This window comes from Hoplias malabaricus, chromosome 1 (assembly GCF_029633855.1).
Source record: "Hoplias malabaricus isolate fHopMal1 chromosome 1, fHopMal1.hap1, whole genome shotgun sequence".
NCBI lineage: Eukaryota > Metazoa > Chordata > Actinopteri > Characiformes > Erythrinidae > Hoplias > Hoplias malabaricus.
Window position 1 is genome coordinate 37865324 of NC_089800.1, and position 19007 is coordinate 37884330.

At 42.4% G+C, this 19007-nt stretch overlaps 1 protein-coding gene across 1 annotated transcript; it reads right to left on the reverse strand.

The window, feature by feature from the left end:
* Positions 1–7639: 7639 nt before the first annotated feature.
* Positions 7640–8575, reverse strand: LOC136688980 (odorant receptor 131-2-like). Its single transcript, XM_066662458.1, has one exon. It carries the CDS (start codon positions 8573–8575, stop codon positions 7640–7642), a length of 936 nt encoding a protein of 311 aa, XP_066518555.1.
* Between the last annotated feature and the right edge of the window lie 10432 nt (positions 8576–19007).

Consider the following 19007-nt stretch of genomic DNA (forward strand, 5'->3'; position numbering starts at 1 on the left):
AACTAATGATAAAAATAATAAATAAAGGGGATTTTATTGATAGACCATGCGAAGTATTTATTAGAAAAAATATATAAAAATGCTTCTATTCTATGTGTAGGTCTATGTGCTGATCTGAAATATGTGATTTCAAAGGATTTACCTAAGACTGAATGGAATCCCCTAGAGCTCTGGTATAAATATATATATATATATATATATATATATATATATGCATTTAGCATGACGTATAGATTTATTTATATAGACTGTATGCAAACATGTCTATATAAATAAAAATAATAATTAAAAAAAAAAAAAAAAATCCCCTATTTTGCCGCGTAGAGGCCACTGCGCGACAAAAAAGCGGGATTCATTTGATAAGGTGATTCGGTTGAGTCATTGGTTTGATTCAGATTGAATCACTGAGTTGATTCATTGAGGTGACAATTTGATTCACTTGAACCTTACATTTGTTTCATTTTATGATACTTTGTTTCAAATTTCAACTTGTTGAAATTGATTCATTAATTATCATCGAATTTGTTGAGATTGGTGATGGTTTGATTGACTTTTATTCTAAATATATGAGATTTAAAATTATTAATAACAATGAGATTCATTTTATCCCCAGTTTGATTAATGGTTATCGGTTATTGATATGAATTGATAGTCATTATTGATTCGAGCCAACCAATTGGCTTAATATAAGATCTGATTTAACATGTTTTAGAACATGTGATAACTGAGAAAATCAATATATCACATTTTGATTAATAAATTCACATCTCATTAATTAGATATGCATGCATGTGAAACCCCATGAAACCTGACATGGCATGGGATAATTATAAACTCATACACAGCTTTCACAACTCCGGTCGTCGCCACACAAATTCCTGTAACAGATCAAGAGAAACCCACTCTGCAGGCTATTCAATCCACTGCCACTGGAGCAGAGCGAGCTCAGTGGTCCAAATCAGGGTGCATTAAGTATGGGTACACACTACAACGAACAGACCATGTCTCCCAGAAACATACATAAAAGGGTTAATTGCTATTGCTCATGGGAGTTATCACATGAGCAAAAGGAGGGAATGATAATATATGATACCCAGGCATTGGTATGCACCCAGACTCTCTACACTCACCCCAAAGTTTTGTTTAGCATGCCTCACGTGTGCACAAAACACACATAGGCACAAACAACCCCTGTCACAACAACCTGTAAGTCACCCCCCAGCAACAGAGCCATTCCATTGGCAGATTGATTTTGTGGAACTAACACCAGCAGAAGGGAAGCGGTTTCTCTTGGTCTGTGTATGCATGTTCAGTAAATGGGTTGAAGCTTTTTCCACAGGTACCCAGGATGGCGAGGCAGTAGCCAAAACATTCCTCAGAGAAATAATCCCCAGATGGGACCTGCCACAACGCGTCTCAAGTGATAATGGCACTTCATTTGTACATACAGGCCTAATTAGTCTAACTAAGTACCTAGAAATAGACATGCCACCACCCCGCCAATGCTGGGTCAGTAGAAAGGGTTAATAGAACCATTAAAAATGGTCTTGCAAAATGACACAAACAGGCCTTAATTGGGTTAAGTGCATCCCTCTGGTCCTCTGGCAAAGCAGAACCAGACCACAGAAAAGATCTTAGTGCCTTTGAGATAATGTTTGGCAGGTCTCCCAACACGGGGTTAGGTCCACCTCCACTTGATAACCAGTTGCTTGACCCACTCTCTCACAACATATTGCGTCTCGAGATGTTTCTGCCCATATCTAAGCAGGTGAAAGCACTGCTGCCGCAACCAGCCGACCAGCCCTTCCACGACCACAAGCCAGGTGACTGGGTGTTGATACGAGACCTCAGCAGACGAAGGTGGAACCAACCCAAGTGGACTGGACCACACCAGGTGCTCCTAGTGACCCACACGGCCGTGAAAGTGGCAGGACGAGGGACGTGGGTACATCATACTCACTGCAAGAACGCTCCAACCTCACCTGAAGAAACAACAACCTTAAGAGTACCCCAAAAGGACGAGAACGTGAACGAAACTTTGTCTCATCATGTTCAAGCGAGATACCAGCTCCTGCAGATCACAAAGGACTCTAAACCTGATGAAGTAGATAAAGACCTGGGGCTGGAACATTTGTTTGATGAAGATAATCTGTAAAAATGATTGATTAAGAATCAAAGGAGGGAATTGTGATGGAAATTTGTTTATATAAATGATTCATAATCAATAGAGATATTTAATCAGCAATGGCCACGCATGTTTGTGTAAACTGAAATTGTTTTATTCCTAATTCTCTGTGTGAGACCGCAGACTTGTGTGTGTGTGTGTGTGTGTCTTTCAAATAACATATTGACACCTCCCTTTGTCTCCAGACCAAGGAGATAGAGGGGGAGGCACAGGCCACGTCTGGAAAGGTGTTAGAAATACAGGAGATAGGGGTAAACAAATGGTGGGAAACTCTGAGTTTTGGGAACAGGATACAGTAAAAGATGACTGAAATGTAAAAGAGCGAACAGATGGTGTACTTCAAAGGGTTTTCCATGTATAAAAAGACGCTGATCAAAAATGGTCAGCGGAGAGGTGAAAAACAGCGTTGCGCGCACGTCCCTCTCTCACGTTAATTAATAAATGCTGTCTCACTTGATGCCGACTCAGAGACTCAAAGAGTGTCTTATTTTCTGTCATGATTTTTCCACCACACACATTATAGTTTCTATTGAAATTTTTTCAGTTTGATTAGTTTTGGGTTTTGAGTTTTTTCCTGTGGCACTCTGGATGAAAAAAAAACATTGCATTGAACTTCTCTAATGAATCATTTTTTCAACCACCACTCAACTATCCTGCAACATTGTGTCAGAATTGGTCCAAGCCTAAGCTGAAGACAACAAGAATGAAAGATGCCACCTAAATCCAAGCAAGACAGAGGAGCCACAGAAAATGTGGAGCTGGAATGGGAGATTGCGCAAAACTCTTCAGAGGGCCTGGCAAGAGCTGCAGTACAGGACTCCATGAAAAAGTGAGGCAGCAGTAAGGCCAGCAGCCTCCACAGAGGGTATGATGGCAGAACTGGCAAGCATGATAAAAGTGCTAGTTCTGTCCCTGGTGGCACACGATGAGTGAATACTGTCAGGCTAGGAAAGTTAAAAAGCATAGCTATCTGTTATGTGCCAAGGCCAAACTTACCATACTGAGCCCAAGTGACAGCTGAGAACATGGTTAAGGTCCTTGTAAATGAGTAGGCTGCTGAGGCCGTAGTAGATACGGGGAGTATGCAAACTATGGTCCTAGAGAGCTTAGTTCCTGAGGCAGAAGGGAATGAGCAGGTACAAGTTAAAGTTTGTTGTGTACATGGGGATGTTAAGGTTAACAACACAGCTGAGGTTATTTTAACAGTCAATGGTCAAACCTTTTTTTAGCCTCTCATTTACCTTATCCTGTGGTGTAGGGCCAGGACCTTTTCTTTTTGTGTGATCTGATTTCACAAGTAAAATCATGTAATGTCATAACAAAAGCCCAGGGTGTTAAAGATAGCAAAAGGCAATTCACTCAAGCTGACTCAATAATAAAGAATGAGCAGAGAGAAAGTCAGGGGTATTGATTTGAGCCAAGAGGAGGTTTTGCCAGCACCATCAGTTAATTTAAATGTGCAAAGTCCTGAAAACATTTAGATGTGCAAAGTCCTAAGGCAGGGAATGTTGCAGATTTTAGTTGAGGAAAAGTATGTCTTAAACAAGGGGATTTCTTTACCAAATAAAGGGCTGGTTAGAGTCCTTAGCTGTGCCAGAGTCTCTCAGACAATCAGTGATGACACTAGCACCATCAGTTCCATCGGGTGGACACTTGGGCAAGCACATGCTCAGCTACAAAATCTACCAGATATTAACACACCTTTTGAGAGGATAGGGATGGATATAGTAGGACCCTTTAAAAAGAAGTCATACTGGTTATAGATACATATTGGTGATCTGTGATTATACCACAAGGTACCCAGAGGCATTTCCCCTCAGAGATATAAAAGCGAGACAGATTACTAACTTCCTAATTCAGCTGTTCTCACAGGTTGGGGTGCCCAGAGAAATAATTACTGATCTTCCTAAACAAGTCTGTCAGCTGTTTGGTATTAAAGGCATTAAGAAGCACCATACCACCCTCAAGCAGATGGCTTAGTGGAGAGATTTAACCAAACACTGAAGACTATGTTTGCAGGTTCATTTCGCAATCAGGAAAGGACTGGGACCAGTGGTTGCCATATCTGCTGTTTGCATTCAGGGAGGTACCCCAAGCATCCCAAGGTTTTCTCTGTTTAAGCTTTTGTTCGTGAGACAAGTAAGGGGACCTCTTGATGTGCTAAAGGAGCTCTGGGAGGGTCCACAAGTTGAGCAGAAGAATGTGATCCAATATGTAATCCAGATGAGGGAATGTCTGGAACATGACACTACTGGCCCAGGAGAACATGAAAAAAGATTAAAGGAGCCAGAAAGCCTGGTATGATTGTAACGCCAGGGAGAGATGCTTGGTCGCTGGCCAGCAGGTGCTGTGACTTCTGCCAACCTGTGAAAACAAGCTGTTTGCCAAATAGCATGGGCCATATGAGGTACATTGGAAGAAATAAAGTTATTTATGTGATCTGTATGCCAAAGAGAGCTAACCAAAAGCAGATCTTTCATCTGAATCTTCCTAAAGAGTTCCATCTTAGATCTGAGCCCGTGGAGACTCAGCTGTATGTGCGAGCTATGGGCGACAGAGCAGTACTTCCCTGCTAGTAACAGATCACAGGAAGTGGAGGTACTTCATCTACAGCCATTCCAGCAGCAACAGCTGATGGAGCTCCTTGATCGAGATCTGTTTCAGAAATAGGCCAGGATATGCCACCGTGGTGTATCATGACATCACTCTCACCAACTCAGCCTCTGCACAGAAAAGAGCAATCGCATTCCTGAACGGTTGCTTCCTGCTCTGAAACAGGAACCGGACATTATGTTTGCCTTGGGAGTTATTGAACCTTCCACAAGTAAGTGGTGTAGCCCACTTGTGCTGGTGGTTTTGCATTGATTTTAGACACATCAATGTGCTCTCCATGTTTGACCCTTATCCAATGCCACGGATAGATAAACTTGTTGAGCAATTAGGGAAAACAAAGTTCCTCACATCCCTGGATCTTTGTAAGGGTTACTGGCAGGTTCCACTAATGGATAAATTGAAAGAACTCACCTCATTTACGACCCCTTATGGACATTACCATTTCAAGGCACCAGAAATTTATGGACAGGTTGTTGGAGCGCACCGGTTCTTTTGCTGCAGCATATCTGGATTACCGTCAACTTTAGTGAAACCTGGTATGACCACTGTGAGTACCTTCAGCAGTTCTTGGGATAGATTGAAGATGCAGGACTGACAATTAATCACAAGAAATGTGCCCTGGCAAAGGAAGAGATCAGTTACCTGGGCCTTGTAATTGGCAATGGGTTTACTTGTCCACAGCTGGAAAAGGTGGAGGCAATCTGTAGCTGCAGTCCTCCAACAAAAAAAAGGTGAGATCCTGGGATGTATCGCAGGTTTATACCGAACATTTCTGCGAGAGCCTCTGTCCTTACAGATCTAACCATGTAAACAGCTCTCAACAAGGTGGTCTGTATGGAGCAGTGTGAGGAGATGTTCCAAGACTTGAAGGGCACACTGTGTGGTGAATCTGTTCTGTTGAGCCCAGACATGCTGGCCTGGGAGCTGTGTTGCAGGAGGAGGAAGGATGACACAGGACTCTTGCTTTCCAGCCTACCAAGTCCCGCAGTTTTTGAGCTATCGACTCCGTTCCACATGGAAATCGTGCATCTTATAGCGACAATGTGGGTTTGTATACAGTTTTCTGATACCTGCACTCGTTCGCCCGCTACTATCATTTTTCGCTTCATTTTTCCCCAGTCATTCCTCTGGAATTAATTTTCAAAGTGCTCTAACTCTGTCAATTTTCAAGCTACGAACACAAGATTTCAGACAGTCGGACCTGGTCGCACCGGGACCCGTCACATCCATTTTTGGACCTCTTGCACTCATCCTTCCCTTTCTGTCCCTCCTTCAAAATCTCTCCATTCATTTCAATGGGTGGCAGTTAGAGTGGGTGATGTCACCGCACTCTAGCTTCTCTGCCCAAAAACCGTTTTTTCACTGTTCAGCTGAACAATTCGCCATAACTTCCTTATAGTTTCACCTAGAAACTTCATTTTAAATGGTAGAGAAACTTGTCCTTTCTAGCACTTGTAAAGTTGAACATTATTGAAAATACGGTTTTTGAGCTATGAATTTTTGTTCAGCACAAGGGAGGGTTTCGGCTCCCATAGAGTTCAATGTATTTTTAGAGCGGCTCAGAGTGCGGTTTCTAAATTTTAGAGAGAGATGGAGGGGGAGAGGTGTTGAAGGACACATAAATACATAGGCAGTCTCTAATTCAAAATGTATCGTTTTTCATTCACGGCCTATGGAGCTCCATAGAGTCTAATGTAAACTGCTGTGGGAGAGTGCTCTCTTAACATCCCACTACCAACAGCTTAGCAGTCAACTCCTTCACCATAGTGTCACCTAGGGACCCATGCGTTTACCATATAGACAGCCTCGCTTTAAGCGGGAAAGACGTAGATCGGGGGGTTTCAGCGGCGCAACATCTCTCTTATTAAAGTATTTATTCTTTTACATAAACAGTTGCAATTGTAATAACCAATTACCCTCTGGGGTCAATAAAGTATTTCTGATCTGACCCAAGTTGTGCTGTTTTGTACAGAATGAAAAACTGTTGGATAAAGTAATTGTAATGGATACTGCTGAGCACAAGAGAACACGAGTTATACATTTACAGCACTCAATACAACAACACAGTAATTAATTGCATAGTTACCAACTGACCTTTATATAAACTATTTTTTGCTAAAGCCAGAGGCAATAGAATGTTGAAGCTTTTTAGCCTTATTGTTATTTTTTCCCTATGATTTCAAATTTTCAAATTTCATGTTTTAAAAGTTATATGGCTTGTTATGTAGTCTATAGGTAACTGTGTTTAAATGGCCTAGAAAATGACTACTGTTACTGTTGTAATAATGTTTACTTTGCTTTAAATTGCTGGTGTGGTGTTTTGGAAATGCACCTTAATATAATTCACGTCATGATATTTTACATTGTAACCTTAAAAAACCACATTCAACAAATTAAAACACATTCTGTAAAATAACTACAGTACTCTATTGTCCTTAACATGAAATTCACAATGCTTTATATCATTGAATAACACATATTAATGCCATATGCCACATTATAATTTTTCTTAAGACCATTACCTAAATATATGTTCAAAACCTCAGACAAATTCATTATATAAATGCATTAACTGTAACATGATACTAAGCGATTCTTGATCAGGTATTAAAAAGAGTATATGTTCTTATAGAAAGGTTTAGTTCCCTGGGAAGATAATGACATTAATGAGAAAGTGGACCTACAGGTAAATGCAAATAATTTAGCAAGAAACAATTTCAGCTAATGAAAGATTCCTAATTGAAAGATTCAATTGAAAGATTCGTACTGTCTTAAATTAGCACCAATGTAACTACAGGAAAGTTATGCTTTTTCTTCTGTCCTTTCAAATGAGATGTTGTTTCATTTATATCTGATAAAATATTGCAATGCGACACAAAATGTCTCATCTCTTAGACCATAAATAAGTGGACTAATAGCCCTGGCAATAACATTAAATGTAAGAAAGTTGAAATTGCGAACAGACAAATATAATTGTATATCTAGCTCCATAACTAATGCTTCAATATAGGGACAAACAATCTCAAAAGTACACAGAATAAGCTGAAGCATATGTAGTGAAATGGTACGCAGACCTTTGCCTGCTGACTTCTTGTCAACAGAGGCTGTCCGTGCCACAAGTGCAATCATCACATAGCAAAAGCACTCGGTGAGAAAAATTATTATAAAATCACTAATGTATAGAATACTCCTCATAAAACGGTGCCATTTTTCCGGTGTCATTATTTCATAATGGCATAGGGTAGGCTCTAAAAAATATTCTTCTGAAACAGTAGCAAGAAGAATTAAAACATCCATAAATGGCTTTATGTAGCTTATAACCCAAATGATAAGGATAGCAGTTATAGTTCTGCTCGGAGTGGAGATAGAACTATGTCTCAGTGGCATGCAGATGGCCACATAGCGCTCCACACACATCACAGTGATAGTTAGAGGTGTGCATGATGTGATAGCATCCATCAACATACAAAATGGAATACAAAATGCAGTAGGCAATAATACATAAGAATATGAGAGAAATACCACAATATCTGTCAGCACAAGAAAAATCACATCAAGCAGTAAGGTGTGGGCAAACAGCATGTAACGTGTTTCAGTTCTGAAAGCTTGTTTCCTGTAGAAAGTGAAAATCATGAGAACATTGATGTAGAGAACAGGCCACACAATGACCTGAGTTATGGCAAATGTAAAACTCCTCAGTGGGACAGAACTAACCACTTGCAATTTGTGAAGGCTGCTGCTTTCATTCTGATTGCTGTTACAATCTTCTGTGCACATACCTAAGACAAAAACAATCACAGAGAACTGCATTTCTTGTTATTTATAAAATATAAAGTAGTACTTTCAAAGAAATACTTGTATGTTACAAGCATATAATTTTGTGTCTATGTTGTGGGTAGCAATTATACAGAATGTGAATTTGTATAAGAACTCATATCTTGCCATGCAATACCTGCAGAATAATAAAGTTAGTCAAATAATAAAGAGACACTGTGCTATCATATGTATATATAGAGAGTGTCTCATGAGACTAATTTTAATATCTAGTTGGTGACATCATGGACACAAAGATTTTACAGTGTATATTCTAAAGCTGGATGCAGGAGGCAACAGGGTTAACAGTTCAGCATTAAGTATGGTAGTGCAAAGTATTAGTAGTCATATAAGACTGTGATGTGCTAAAAATCATATAAAACTACAGTGCTTATTATAAGGCTTAATCACAGCCTAATAAACAGTTTTCAATGAACACATTAATTATATTTTGTAAGTATAAACAGATTTAGAATTTAATGCCTGCATAACACTCAGACAAGTTTGGACAGAGGCAGTGTTTGTTTACTACTGTGTTATATCACTTTCTTTTTATATGCACTTTTGAATAATTTGGAAACTGATACACATTATTGAAATTTTGACCATACAAGCTTGGGACAACACTTCAACTGTGGTTGCCATTGTCTGATTCTTCTCTACATGTAGTATGTCTGATTTAGACTGAAGGCAGGCCAGTCAGGTACACACAAAGGTACTGTGTTATAGCAAATTCAGAAGAATTCCTGATATTTTCTATATATAACTATAGAAAAGGTAAACAATAACTTGATGGCAGTATATACCTGTCTAAAATCTCAATATATAGTTTCACATCAATGTATACCCATATATACCCAAGTCCCCTCAGACAGAAGCACCATCATACCCTGACAGACTGATAATCTTAAAAACATGACATTTGGAGGGGACAAGATGGGCTCTGTCTTATTTGCTCTGAAAATAAATGTAATATTACAGCTATTTATGTAATATTGGGCACTATGTAAAATGTAAGTAAAAATAGAATTCAATGATTTGCAAATTTTGTAGACCTACATTTTATTCAAAATAAAACATAGTACACATCAGATGTTGAATGAGACATTTTATAAGTTCATGAAAAATATTAAATCATTTAGAACTTAATGGCTGCAACACAACTCAAAGAAGTTAGGATAGGGTCAGCAAAAGTCACAATGTCTTATGGTCACATCTGCTGCCAATAATCCTCCACACCAACAGAGGTTGCTCTTACCAGAATTTTAGAACTGGTCACATGATTCGTGTGTCTGCCATTTTGGTACAAAAGTCTTGCAGGCTTCATTGTGAAGTCTTGTTTGGTATTTTCACTGCAGTTCTGAGCACTCTTGTATTGACCCCTGGTTTGTTCTATTAGGTTACTGGTTTCTGGATTGTGTCTTTTGGATTGCATGCTTCTTGGACGGATCTCATGGTTTTGACCTGGTTTGTTGTTGCTGCAGACTTTATGTTATTAAACCTGAACATCAACCCTTAGCCATATCCCCACCAGTTAATATCGCTCTACCAGAACGGTATGATGGATTTCTGGATAAATGTAAGGGTTTTCTGATGCAGTGCAGCCTGTATATTGAACCCCATCCAAAACAATTTAATTCTGAAATGGACAGAATTCGTTTTGTAATTTCTCTGCTTACTGGGAGGGCCAAGGATTGGGCTACAGCTTTATGGTCACAGAATAGTGACATACTCAAATCTGAGACCCGGTTTTATTCTCTGTTTAAAGAAGTTTTTGATCATCTCAAGGTTGGTTGTGATGTGGGTACCCAGCTATGTGAAATAAAATAGGGGAATTGCTCTGCTGCTGAATGTGCTCTAGATTTTAGAACGTTAGCCGCAGGGAGTGGTTGGAGTGAACCAGCGCATCTGACTGTTTTCCGGAGAGGTTTAAGAACAGAGTTGCAGGCGGAAATGGTTGTTCGTGAAAATGCTATGAATCTGGATGAGTTCATTCGATCTGCAATTGCCTTGGATAATTTATTTGAGAAGAAACATAGAGTGACTTCATACAGATCTGTGGTTTTAACTCCAGCCTAGCCATGCTTGGACGTTGGAGGTGTGTTCTCAAATGTAACCTGACATCAATAACAGTTGTATGACAATAAAAGTACAGTTGACTTGGGGTTCAGAGTCTATTTTTGTTTCAGCATTGATTGACTCCGGAGCTGCCGGTAACTTCATTGATAGAGGCATGGCTGAGAGGACAAGGATTCCCCTGATCAAGACAATGCACCACTTGTCCCTGCGTGCCGTGGATGGGAGGCCTCTTGGAGATGAATCAGTGACTGAATGCACAGCTAAACTGAGCATGCGAATAGGACTTCTGCACAAAGAGTCTATTCCATTTTTTACTGAAACACCATCCCACCATTGCATGGGGTAGTTGTGACATTAACAAATGGGGAAATAACTGCTTTGATTCATGTCTGAGTATTCTTCTAAGAGCCACTGAGGTTTAGAGTCCAGAATGCCAAGTGTTGGAAAAAATTCCTTCTTGTTATGATGAATTCTCTGAAGTGTTCTCTAAAAAGGCAGCTAGTCAGTTGCCACCCCACAGACCATGGGACTGTGCAATTGATATTCTGCCAGGATCTATGCCTCCCAGAAGTAGGATTTATCCTTTATCTAAGCCTGAATCAGAGGCCCTAGAGACTTACAGAGATGAAGCCTTAAAATTAGTATATATTCATCCTTCTACCTCTCCAGCCGTATCAAGCTTCTTCTTTGTGGAGAAAAAAGATGGAGGACTACAAGGTCCTTGTATTGATTATCGGGGGCTTTAAGGCTATAACTGTCAAGTATAGATACCCTTTACCTCTAGTACCAGCTGGTCTGGAACAATTGAGAGGGGCCACAGTATTTACTAAATTAGACTTAAGAAGCGCTTACAATCTAATTTGCATTAGAGAAGGAGATGAATGGAAAACAGCATTTATAACTACTAGAGGTCATTATGGGTATACTGTGTGTCACATCCTGGCACTTTCTGGTTTGTTTTCCTCTTCCATGTGGCTCTGTCTGTTTGTTGTTTTCCTATCTCCGCACATGGCTTTGTTTTCTTTATGTTCATGCCCCGCCTTTGTTCCGCCTCCTCATCGTTTCCCTTGTTATCCGTTTCAGCTGTTTCTTGTTAAGTTTATGTATTTAAGCCCTCTTCCCTCACTTCCTGGAATTGGTCATTTTGTTTGTTTGGTTGTTTGTTTGCTTGCTCGTTTGTTTTCGTTGTTTGTTTCACGCTCATGGTTCTTCGTAGTGTTTCTCGTTTCTGGTTTCTCGTTTCTCGTTCGTTCTCTTACTCCTTTCATGACCCTCTAGTTTGTTTGTGTTTTGTAATGTTTGATCTCTAGCTTGCCCTGTTTCCTGCTCGTTAATGTTATCTCGTGTTTCTTGTTAAGTTCGTTTATTGTGTTATCTTTATTAAATCATCTGTGTTGTAGCGAGTGTGTCCGCCTCCCGTAATCTACTCCTCACGTCCCCAGCGTGACAGAATGACCGATCAACACAAGGACGCAGCCAACACAGCTCTATCCCTGGGTGAGACCATAAAGACCGCGGAGGATCTACTAAACTTAAGGACTGATGATCAGCCTACCGTTTTGCAATCGGTCATGGGATTACCCAGCGAGTTTGAGAATGGACTCAACTGCAAGGGATTTTTATTACAGTGCCGGCTATACTTTCAATTCTTGACCTCTCCTCCTCCACCTGAAATTGTCCAGGTCCTTTTTGTAAAATCCCTACTAAGAGGAGAGGCATTGCACTGGGCAGAAAAATTAATAAAAATAAAAGCCCTTGAACTCACGGTTGAGTCATTTTTAAATCTGATTGAGGAGAGATACTCACAACCTGCTCCCGAGGGCGTCTCTGCTGGAACCCCTGCTCCCGAAGACTTCTCTGCTGTAACCCCTGCACACGAGGACGTCTCTGCAGGAACCCCAGCTCCAGAGAATTACCCCCTCAGGTCCGGGGAGATTTTTGGGGGGGGGGGGTTATGGACAGGGGCTTTTAGCCTCATATCACAGGACATGGGAGATGAGGCTAACAGGGGTGCATCTCCGGGGGAACTACGGTCAAAGAAGTCCCTCGAGAGTGCGCCCAAACCCGCTAAATCCACAACTCGTGCTCGGCGAGCAGCACGAGCACCTTCCTCGCTGGGCGTTTCAACTCCTGCTCCCGTAAGAGCGACTCCTCCAGCCGCTCCTGTTCCTGGAAGAGTAACACCTCTGGCCGCGCCTGTCTCCTTAAGCGCAACACTTCCGGCCGCGCCTGTCTCCTTGAGCGCAACGCCTACGGCCGCGCCTGTCTCCTTGAGCGCAACGCCTACGGCCGCGCTTGTCTCCTTGAGCGCAACACCTACGGCCGCGCCTGTTTTCCTGAGCACGCCGCCTCCGGCCGCGCCTGTCTCCGTGGACGACGTCGCAGCTTCATCTGCCTCCGTGAACGTCGTCGCAGATCCCTCTGCCTCCGTGGACGACGTCGCAGATCCCTCTGCCTCCGTGGACATCGTTGCAGATCCTTCTGCCTCCGTGAACGTCGTCGCACATCCTTCTGTTTCCGTGGACGTCGTCGCAGATCCTTCTGCCTCCGTGGATGACGTCGCACATCCGTCTGCCTTCGTGGACGACGTCGCAGATTCCTCTGCCTCCGTGGACGTCATCGCACATCCTCCTGACTCCGTGGACGGCGTCGCAGATCCTTCTGCCTCCGTGGATGACGTCGCAGATCCTTCTGCCTCAGTGGATGACGTCGCAGATCCTTCTGTCTCCATGGATGACGTCGCAGATCCTTCTGCCTCCATGAATGTCATGGCAGATCCTTCTGCCTCAGTGGACGTCGTCGCAGTTCCGCCTGCCTCAGTGGACGTCGTCGCAGTTCCGCCTGCCTCAGTGGACGTCGTCGCAGGTTCCCCTGTCTCCGTGGACGTCACTGCAGGTTCCCCTGTCTCCGTGGACGTCACTGCAGGTTCCCCTGTCTCCGTGGACGTCACTGCAGGTTCCCCTGTCTCCGTGGACGTCACTGCAGGTTCCCCTGTCTCCGTGGACGTCGTCGCAGGGTCTCCAGTTTCCGTGAGTATGGCTCCCTTAGCCACTCCTATCTCCGTGACTTTGGCTTCGGCCACTTTTGAACCAGTGACTTTGGCTACGGCCGTTTCTGCGCCTGTGAAGGTGGCTTCGGCCGTTTCTGCCCCTGAGACTGTGGCTAGGGCCGTTTCTAATCCAGTGACTGTGGCTACGGCGATTTCTAATACAGTGACTGTGGCTCCGGCCATTTCTGAACCTGTGACTGTGGCTCCGGCCCCAAGGACTTCGAGGCCAATCCCCAGAACTGTACCCAGGCTGGCACCTTGGACAGTCCCTCGGACTTTTGCCAGTCCTGGGTACCCTGCACGGGTATTAATTCCCATGTCTATCCCTGTCTTGGTTCCTGTCTCTGTCCTTGTCCCTGTGCCTTTGTCTGCCTTTCTTTCAGTTCCGGTCCCTGTCACCGTGTTCGTCTCTATCCCTGTTAATGTCTTGGTTCCTGTTCTCCTGCCTAGTCCAGTCCAGTACCCAGTTAAACCCTCTGTCCAGACCCATGTCCAGTTCCTAGTCCCGTCACATGTATCTGCTCCTTTCCAGTCTCAGTTCCCGTTTAATCTTCAGCCAAAGGTCCAGTCACGTGTGTTTTCTCCTGCTTTGTTTCCTGTTTTCTCTCGTTTCCCGTCTCTTTTTTCTACTTCTCTCCAGTGTCCATTTAATTCCAGTCCCGTATGACCATTTCCATTTCCTGTTCCATCCTAAGTCTTCTAGTTTCATTTTTGTCTTGTTCTTCTGGCCCCCTCCTGCGCCAGCTCCTGGAGAGTCTAGTTTTTCGCGCTCCGGGAGTTGCGCGTCTTGGGGGGGGCCTCTGTCACATCCTGGCACTTTCTGGTTTGTTTTCCTCTTCCATGTGGCTCTGTCTGTTTGTTGTTTTCCTATCTCCGCACATGGCTTTGTTTTCTTTATGTTCATGCCCCGCCTTGGTTCCGCCTCCTCATCGTTTCCCTTGTTATCCGTTTCAGCTGTTTCTTGTTAAGTTCATGTATTTAAGCCCTCTTCCCTCACTTCCTGGTATCGGTCATTTTGTTTGTTTGGTTGTTTGTTTGCTTGCTCGTTTGTTTTCGTTGTTTGTTTCACGCTCATGGTTCTTCATAGTGTTTCTCGTTTCTCGTTTGTATCTTTATTAAATCATCTGTGTTGTAGCGAGTGTGTCCGCCTCCCATAATCTACTCCTCACGTCCCCAGCGTGACACTGTGATGCCCTGTGGACTGGCTGTATCACCTTCTGTGTTCCAAGCTTTCATTAATGAGGTATTCCGAGATATGATTGATCGCTGGGTAATAGTTTACATTGATGACATTCTAAGTCACTGCAGGAACATGAAATCCATGTGAAACAGGTACTGCAAAGGTTATTGCAACATCACCTTTATGTTAAAGCAGAAAAATGTGGGTTCCTTCTAAAACAAGTTGCTTTTTTGGGATGTATCATAGATAAAGAAGGGGTACGGATGAATAATAAGGTGAATGCTGTTTTAAATTGGCCCAAACCTAGTAATGTTAAAGAATTACAGAGATTCCTAGGCTTTGCCAATTTCTATCGATGGCACCTCTAACATCCTTGCAACGAGGCAAACAAAGGGTCATAAATTGGAATGAGGAAGCTTCTAAAGCTTTTGACACATTAAAGACTCTATTCGTGTCTGCTCCAATTTTAAAGCATTCTAATCCAGAGCATCCATTTGTTGTAGAGGTGGATGCTTCTGAGTCAGGTATGGGAGCTATTCTTTCACAACGTTCTGGCTCACCTCCTAAGCTTCACCCATGTGTCGTTTTTTTCATGCAAATTGAGTAAAGCTGAACGCAAATATGATGTGGGAAATAAGGAGTTGCTGGCTATGAAGTTAGTTTTGAGGAATGGCGCCATTGGCTTGAGGGTGCACAGCATACTTTTCTATTTCTAACTGATCAGCGCAACCTAGAATATCTCAAGGCTGCTAAACGCTTCAATCCCAGACAAGCACAATGGGCACTGTTCTTTACAAGATTTTGCTTTACCATAACATATCACCCAGGATCAAAAAATATCAAAGCTGATGCCTTATCAAGAATGTGGACAGGTACACTAGACAGAGAGAGAGCTGAAACCATCCTTGAACCGAAGTGCATCCTGGCATCTGTCAGATGGGAAATTATGGAGGAAATCAGGAAGGAAAGAGAAGCTGAACCAACCCCACCAAACTGTCCCAGTAATCGTGAGTATGCACCCACTAACCTGAGCAAACGAATACTAGAATTAATCCAGTGTACCCCTAGTTCTGGACATCCAGATATTAATAGGACTGCCATTTTAGTTAAGAACAAGGGGTTAAATGGGGATGTGGCAGCCTTTCTTAAGAATTGTAATGTGTGTGCACAATCTAAGAATCCTAGACATCTTCCTGCAGGTCTCTTGGAACCTTTGTCTATCCCTCAGAGACCCTAGTCCAATCTATTATGGGTTGACTTCATCACAGATCTACTGAATTCTCTTGGTAATACCACCATCTTTGTAATTATTGACAGATTCTCTAAGGCCTGTAGGCTGGTCCCTATAAAGAAATTGCCTTCAGCACTGGAAACAGCTAAGTTATTATTTCAAAATGTATTCAGGTTTTATGGTATCCCGGAAAACATAGTTTCTGACAGGGGACCCCAATTTATTTCCCAAGTCTGGAAAGAATTTTTTAAGTTGTTAACTATTAATGTAAGTCTAACCTCTGGATATCATCGTCAATCTAATGGGCAAACAGAACGGCTTAATCAGGAAATTGGTCGCTTCCTGCGTTCATATGTAGCAGATCTCAGGTTGATTGGGTTGAATATGCTCAAAATTCTCTGGTCAGTTTTTCTACGGGTCTTACACCTTTTCAATGTATCCTTGGCTTTCAACCTCCATTCTTTCCCTGGTCAGGAGAACCATCAATGATACCTGCGGTAGATGAATGGATGAGGAGGAGTGAACAAACTTGGAAAAAGGCTCATGTTCGTTTACAGAGAGCTGTTAGGAGGCAAATCGCCACAGACAAGACGTACAGCAATTTCAACCTGGGCAAATGGTCTGGTTATCCACTACGGATTGGAGACTTAAACTGCCATGCAGAAAACGTAGTCCCAGATATATTGGCCCATTTAAGATTATCAGACAGATAACGCCAGTGTCATATAGACTAGAATTGCCAAGGTCCTATCGTATCTCGCCTACCTTTCATGTGTCATTATTGAAACCTTTATCTGCCTCTTCCCAGGTGCAGACAGAGGTGGCAAAAGCCCTCCCCCTGTTGAAGTGGATGGATCTCCTGCGTATATTGTTCATGCACTACTAGACTCCTGGCGCCGTGCTGGAGGACTGTATTATCTGGTGGACTGGGAGGGTTATGGACCAGAGAAACATTCATGGATCCCATCAGATGACATCTTGAACCCCTCTTTGATCATGGATTTCCACCGTGATCACCCAGACATACCTGCCCATGGCGAAGAATATTTTGGCGTCAGGAGCCACCCATCAGAGAGGGAGTTCTGTCACATCTGCTGCCAATAATCCTCCACACCAACAGAGGTCGCTCTCACCAGAATTTTAGAACTGGTCACATGATTTCTGTGTCTGCCATTTTGGTATAAAGGCCATTTGCCTTGCAGGCTTCATTACGGAATCTTGTTTGGTATATTCACTGCAATTCTGAGCACTCTTGTACTGGACTAGCTTTTGTGTGTATTGACCCCTGGTTTGTTCTATTAGGTTACTGGTTTCTGGATTGTGTCTTTTCAATTGCATGCTTTGTACCTTGTACGGATCTCACAGTTTTGACCTGGTTTGTTGTTGCTGCCGACTTTGTGTTATTAAACCTGCACTTGATTCTAACTCCTGTTTGGAACTCCCTCATTAAAATGGCTTGGTATAAAAAGAACATTTTAGGGAGGAAGAACCACTCTGAAGCAGTTCACCTTACAATCCACAAATGCAAGTTAAATTTATATCACACAAAACAAACACCACAGGTCAACACAATTCAGAAATGCTACTCTGTTCTCAAGGCCAAAGCTCTGGTCAGATGAATCTTATTTTGTACTCCTTTTGAAGAAACACAGGCACTGTGTTTCGCAAATGCAAGTGGTGAGGGACCTTCCAGTTTGTTATCAGTGCACAGTTCAAAAACTTGCATCTCTGATAATATGGGGCATGGGGGCAGCTTACACATCTGGAAAAGCACAATCAGTAATGAACAGTATATAGAGGTTTTCGAAGAACATATGCTCCCATTTTCAGGGAAAGCATTGCATATTTCAGCAAGACAACCACATACAGCATCCATTGCATGCACATGCACAACTGCATGGCTTTGTAGAAGAAGAGTCCAGGACCAAGTCCTCTGCCGTCCAGAGCTTTCACCAATAGAAAAGATTTGAACCCACATTTGCAAATCATTCTATTCTGTTGTTATTTACTACAGATGAACTGCTTGGAATTTTTTTTTGACTGATTCTGATTTACTTTTTCTACGAATTATTAATGAAAACATACAGAAACCTGTTTGTTAAGTTGTTCTTTTAATAGAAATATTTTACATCTCAACATAAATTGTGCACTAATATGACCAATGTTGTCTTTGAAAAACCCCTAAATCTGTCACGCCCTTGTCCTGTTGTGTCTGTTTTCCCCGCCGTGTGCTCTCTTAGCACATGGCTCTGTTTGTTATTGTCCATGTCTCTGCCCATGTCCCGTCTTTGTTCCTCCTCCTCGTCAGTGTCATTTGTAATCCGTCCCCCTCGTTATCTGTCTCAGGTGTGTCCTGTCTGTGTTATGTATTTAAGTTCCCTTGTTCACTTCCTCTTGTTGGTCATTCGTTTAGTTTCCTGTATCATGTTGCTCAATCTAGTCTGTCTGTTTCCTCCCTTGTGTCTCTCGTTGTCTGTCAATACCATTCAGTCTGTGTAGCTCTCTGTGTTCAGGTTTAGATCTCTGTGTAGCTCTCTGTGTCAAGGTTAGTCTGCTTAGCTTTCTCTGTCTGTTTAGTTATCTCAGTCCAGGTTTGTGTGTATCTGTATCTCAGTTTAGTTCACTCCATGTATTGTCCTTCTGTCCAAGTCTTTCTTCTCTGTCTGTTATGCTAGTGTCCTGCTGTTTTGTTATATTGTGTATAAAAAAAGTGTGTTTTAGTGTGTGCGTCCGCCTCCGTCAGTCCGCCCCACAGTCCTGACAGAATGACCGACCATAATACGTCCATAATACAGGCAATAGTTGAGTCTAGGACTTCAGAGCCGACGTATGGACTTAGTGACTGCTCCAGCCTGAG

Excerpts from the sequence above, each read along its gene's own strand:
- LOC136688980 (XM_066662458.1), bottom strand. The coding sequence starts at position 8,575 with ATGTGCACAGAAGATTGTAACAGCAATCAGAATGAAAGCAGCAGCCTT.